At 38.5% G+C, this 6093-nt stretch overlaps 1 protein-coding gene across 1 annotated transcript; it reads right to left on the bottom strand.

Annotated features, from left to right (window-relative positions):
• Window positions 1-3870: 3870 nt before the first annotated feature.
• Window positions 3871-5803, bottom strand: LOC141392171 (uncharacterized). The gene is made up of 2 exons (XM_073965123.1): window positions 4319-5803; window positions 3871-4244 (listed from the first exon to the last, which is right to left on the bottom strand). The coding sequence occupies exons 1-2, from the start codon at window positions 5633-5635 to the stop codon at window positions 4224-4226; spliced, it is 1338 nt and encodes a 445-aa protein (XP_073821224.1). The 5' UTR covers window positions 5636-5803; the 3' UTR covers window positions 3871-4223.
• Window positions 5804-6093: the final 290 nt, after the last annotated feature.

Raw genomic sequence — 6093 nt, 5'->3', positions numbered from 1 at the left:
TAAAAAATCCACGTTTTGTTTGGTTGGTTGCATGAAAAAATATTCTTTAAAAAATCCACGTTTTGTCTGGTTGGTTGCATGAAAAAATATTCTTTAAAAAATCCACGTTTTGTCTGGTTGGTTGCATGAAAAAATATTCTTTAAAAAATCCACGTTTTGTCTGGTTGGTTGCATGAAAAAATATTCTTTAAAAAATCCACGTTTTGTTTGGTTGTTTGCATTGTTCACAGTTCAAGTTTCACCAAACGAATGGCGTCTCTTTATTCAATATCTTTTCTCTACACGTAATTTCTTAAATCTACTTAAATACATGGTTGTGTTTTATATATATGGTTGCATTTTGTGTACTTTATGTTATCAATTCAGGGTTTATTTACAATGGGTGTGTTCCTTTATGCTTACAACTCGGCCAACCTGACGGTAGTGACCGCCCCGGTCACACGGGGTCAGAGTAATTATAATGGTTAGTGGGGTACTTAGTCTATCTATTTACATACTTATGCTATAAGGTGAGTATTATGTACACTTAAATCTACGACTATCTACAATTATATACAATCGGGCAGAGCAGCTCTGGGTTCCTAGCCTGGGCCATCCTTTTTCCACAACCTCATGTTGCATGCCTCGATTACCCCATCATAGGGGATCTGCGTAATCTGGCAGTTTTCTATGTCCCTAACCACATACCTATCATTCGGTAACACTTTATGGATTACGTAAGGCCCCTTAAATTTGGGCACTAGCTTTTTATTTACTCCCACTGTGGTGTCTATGTTCTTAATTACAACGAAATCCCCTACCCGAAATGAATTAACCTTATATCCTTTCTCCTCAGACTTCTTCTCACTGTACCTTTGCGCCCTCGCAATCGCAGCCTCTGCTTTATCCCTGATTTCCTTAGTACCCCCCCCCCCCCCGGGCCCAAAAAGTTCTCCTCCAGGTACTCCGACAGCTTGTCTACAACTTCTCCCCTTTGATTCACTCCAAACAAAAGTCTACTTGGAGTGTCACCTGTAGATCTATTAATTGTATTATTAAATGCAAATTCAATCTTTCCAAGTTGCTTCACCCAGTCACCATGTGATACTGGCTCACTTAATTTAGCCAACATACCCACCAGTGTTCTGTTCACTCGTTCCACTTGACCATTTGCCTGGGGCGAGTGGACAGCCACCTTTACGTGGTCTATATTTCTTTCTTTCAAAAATTCCGCAAATTCTCCTGAAGTGAAACAACTTCCCCTATCAGTTATACATCTAACTGGCCTACTATAATAATCAAAATATTTGAGGAGTGCCGCCTTGACTTCTTTGATGCTCGTTGTTAATACCGGGTACAACCTAACGAACTTCGTGAATGCATCTATAACCACCAAGATATGTTTTCTTTTGGATTGCAACGAAGGTAATGGACCTAAATGGTCTAAATGTATCGTATGAAAAGGTCTCGGTTCCTTCGGGATACTGTGCAGTGCTCTTGCATTAGGCCTATGTGGAGCAGAGTACATTATACATTTCACACAATTCTTACGATGATCTTCTATTTTCTGTCTCATATTTGGAAACCAATAGTTGTCTTTCCTTTTTAAATACATTTTATCCACTCCTAAATGACCTAATTTTTCATGCATGTCTCTAATTAACTCTGTTTCCATTCCTTTTGGTACGTAAAATCTTAATCCCTCATTTATTTTCCTATACACTACTCCATTTACCATATCGTATCCACCCACGTCACCCTCTTCCAACTTTAATTTTAAATCCCTTATTTCCTGATCTCGTGCTTGGGCCGCACATAACTGAAAATCTATGTCTTCCGATTCTATAGTTGCTACTACTTTACTATTATCCTGATCTATTCTGGACAATGCGTCCACATGTCCCATTTTCGCTCCCGCCCTATGTACGATAGTATAATTATAATTTTCTAGCTCAAGAGCCCATCTTGCTATTCGGCTATTTATATTCCTCTTTGCTAGTGTTAGTGTGAGCGAATTACAATCTGTCAAAATTTTAAATTTTATTCCCTCCAAATATGCCCTAAATCTTCTCAACGCATATATGATAGCTAACGTTTCTAACTCAAAACTATGATATCTACTCTCCGGTTCTGTGGTTCGCTTCGAAAAATATGCTACTGGGTGAAATACATTGTCGTCCTGCTTTTGTAATAGTATTGCCCCAAAACCTGCCGCACTTGCATCGCAATGCAATTCCGTTTCCCTTTGCGGGTTGTATATTGCTAGAACTGGGCTAGATGTTAAATGCTTCTTTAATGTTTCTATAGCCTTTTTACATTTATCTGACAATTCTTATTTGACCCCATCTTTCGTTAGTGTATATAAAGGTTTTGCTATTAAAGAGAATCCCCTCACGAACTTACGGAAATATGCACATAACCCTAAAAATGCCTGCATTTCCTTAACATTTTTTGGTATTGGGTATTGCTTTATTGAATTCACATGACTTTCCGATGGTTCTATACCCTTCCTAGACACTTTATACCCTAGGTATTCTATTTCTGTATACGCAAATTTACACTTCTGCATCTTAAGCTTCAATCCATACTTTGCTAACCTATTTAAAATTTTTCCTACCAATTGAATATGTTCCTCCAATGTTTTCGAGGCTATCACAATATCATCCATGTAAATCACTATTTCATTTCTTTCCAAAAAGTCCTTAAAAATTCCCGCAATGAACCGCTGGAAGATGGCCGGTCCATTTTTCAGCCCAAATGGCAACCTCAAAAACTCATACTGTCCGTTAGGAACAACAAAGGACGTATACTTAATCGAGCTCTCTTCCATTCTAACCTGGTAAAACCCCGACTTCAGATCCATTATGGTAAACCATGTTTTTGCTTCCAAATACTCAAGACAATCCTCAATCAAAGGAAGGGGGTAATTATCTCTGACTATTATTTTATTAAGGGACCTATAGTCCACGTACATTCTTGTTTCCCCATTTTTCTTCTTTGCTAACACAATGGGTGATGCATATGGAGAATCACTCGGCCTTATAATCTCTTTGTCCAATAAGTCTGCTATAATTTCATTGACCTTTTGTTTCTCCGCAAACGACAACCGCCTTGGGGAGCAATACGTTGCATTTCCGGACGTTACCATTATCGGCGCCCTATAATCCGATATTTCCGGGTCGTTATTAAGTTCCTTCACATAATTTTCCTCTATGACTTTCTTCACCTCTCTTTTTTCCCGCATACCTATTTGTGGGTTTATGTCCCATTCCTTTTCGGTATCACCCTCTATGTTACCCACCATAAATGCCTGGCTTGAATGCCTTTCTTCCCAGTCTGGACTCTCACTATACTCTTTTACTTGTTCTACTTCATCGTTGTTGTCCTTAAATTCCTCTGAATTTTCTTCAATTTCCAACAATTCAACTTTTCTTTCCCTTTTCTCATTTACTTCTTTATTATTTGTCACAATTTCTTTGTTTATTTCCATTTCTTTATACTTAATCCCCTTATCAATTTCATTTCGGTCTGTTCCAATCATTGTTACTTTTTGTTCTCCTTTTCCTTTACTTTCATTACTCTCCACTATACTAATTACTTTCTTTTCCTCTTTATCGATTTCATTTTGTTCCGTTCTAGTTATTGTTACTTTTTGTTTTCCTTTTTCTTTTAATTCATTCTTGTCATTATTACAGAATTTATTTTGACCCATTTCACTTTTCACTAATTTTTGTTTTGCATTTCCTTTCTCTTCTCTCCTTTCGCTAACTCCTACTTTTTCTTTCTTACCTTTTCCACTAGGTACCTTCTCCCCCATTCCACTTCCTCCAATTACCTGCTTGTTACTATCCTTCCTTTCCTCTTTTGGTTCAATACAAACACCACGCAGTATTTCTTTTTTCGTTGATTTTATTTTTGGTGGCTTCAAACTTTCTTCATTTTTTGAATCCACGCATAAATATATCTTAAAATTATGGTTTACATTAAATTTACTGTTCTTCGATGATTTGTGTTTGCGACTTAAAACTATGTTAAATAAATTAAGGAAATCTCTCCCAAACACCAATGAACAAGGGGCACCACTCTTCAAAATATTCAAATTCAATTTCTTCTCTTCACCCCATAGTTCCACCTTAACACCTATTTTCCCACATAACCTCAACTTTTCTCCATTAAGACCTCTAAATCTTGAAATCTTCTCTTCCTTCATGTCAGCACCGGGACATATTGATTTAACTACCTCCTCACTGATGAAGCTGCACGGGCTACCAGTATCGATTAAAGAATAGACAAAATTGGAATTAGACCCAGGCCCAGATGATCCCAAAACTACTCTTACCTTCATTCTCCATCCGATTTCCTCCTCTTCTTCCTCTTCCACTGCTGCCACTGCTCGCTGGGGGCAATTTATCTTGAAGTGGCCCACTTTTCTGCATTTAAAACACGCACCTTTCGGGAAGTATTCCTTCGTACAAGTCGTCGCGAAATGCCCGAAACCTTGACACTTGTAACATCTTACATCAGCTAGCTTGGACCCTTTTGTATTAGCTACTCGTTGCTGGCTCCGTTCTCGTAACACTTTCTCATACCTTGGTATGCCTTCTTTGAAACTTTTGAGTGTTGTGTGACTGAGTATCATTGTGGCAGCTAATGTCTTGTCTTGTATGCCCTCCACAATGTACTCAATTAATTCCGCTTCACTAATCGGAATACCTTCTGCCAGCTCTTGCATGATGAGAGTGTATCTATGCAGGCTTTCACCGTGGCGATTCCACTTTCGGCATTCCAATGTTTTAAGCGCCTCCTTTACGCCTATTGTCCGCTTAAATTCACCTTCCAGCTCTTGCTTAAGTTCTTGCCAAGTTCTTGCCTTTGATGAGCGCATGAATAAGCTTGCACTTCCTGACATTAATCTTCGTGCGTATAAAAACTTTTCCGCCTCGCTACAGCCCAGCATTGCTGTTATTCTTTCATATTCTTTCGTCCACTTGGAAACATTTTGGCCATTATCACCAGTAAATTTTATAATAGCAGCTTCCACGTCTATGAAATGCACAATCTTTGTGCCCATATTTTCTTTTACCTCATTTCTTTCATACTGTAGCTTCAACATTTCTAATTTCCGTATCTGCTTTTCTAATTCTGCCCGCATGTTTTTTGCTTGCTTGTGCTTGTTCATGGCAGCGGCCTGTTTGTCTGTGTATACTTGCATGCTCGTAACCGTTTCTTGTTGGCTTGTATAGTCATGCACATCTGTTGCCACCCCTTGCTTGCTTGTCTGCTCACGTACACCCATCTTGCCTGTTTGTCTGTCTGTGTTTCCACACATTTCTACGGCCAACTCACACATCTGTTCTTGCTCAATGGTAATGGGATGTTGGTCTGCCTCTGCATGCTCGTCGGTGGTGGTTTTTTCGCACGTACACTCTTGCTCGGTCGTTGTAGCGATTACCTTTGTATGTGTGGCTTTGCTAATTTCATCATCAGGCACGTTTGCTTGTGCCTGTACTTCTGCTTCACCACCACCACTTTGCTGCTCTTGGTCACCAATCCCGATCACTGTTTGTAACATTCCTCGTAGTTGGGACACCGTTGCTGTTTCTGGGAATTCCATTCCCAACTTCCTCAAACTTTCCATTAACTGCTCTCGTACCATGTTATTCACACTTTTAATGTTCTTCGAACTCTTCCTTAGCTTTGAATTGTATTTCAACTTCAATTTCCGTGTATACTGAATTTTACTTTGTTATACACAATTTGTTCGCTTGCCGACGGGTTTTTTGTTCCACACCTGAGTTGTTCACAGTTCAAGTTTCACCAAACGAATGGCGTCTCTTTATTCAATATCTTTTCTCTACACGTAATTTCTTAAATCTACTTAAATACATGGTTGTGTTTTATATACAGTTAGTCAACTATATTATTGCAAACGATAAATTTTTAAAAATTTAGATGTTTAATTAGGAATTACTACAAGAAATTCTTTCAATAATGTTGGACTTTTTGTAAATATCTGTTGATTTACTTCTTAATGACAACATCAAACCAACAAATTCGGAAATCGGTCGGAAATAACAAAAACAGCGGGCAAAAAGGATAGGTACCTGGTTTTTG

The sequence above is a fragment of the Musca autumnalis genome, unplaced genomic scaffold (assembly GCF_047663935.1).
Source record: "Musca autumnalis isolate F117 unplaced genomic scaffold, ASM4766393v1 scaffold_2, whole genome shotgun sequence".
Lineage (NCBI taxonomy): Eukaryota > Metazoa > Arthropoda > Insecta > Diptera > Muscidae > Musca > Musca autumnalis.
This window is presented reverse-complemented; position numbering and strand designations above follow the sequence as displayed.

Excerpts from the sequence above, each read along its gene's own strand:
- LOC141392171 (XM_073965123.1), bottom strand. The coding sequence starts at position 5,635 with ATGGTACGAGAGCAGTTAATGGAAAGTTTGAGGAAGTTGGGAATGGAA. Across the intron at positions 4,245-4,318 it reads AAATCGGATGGAGAATGAAG|CCCGTGCAGCTTCATCAGTG; the intron begins GTAAGAGTAGTT and ends CGATACTGGTAG.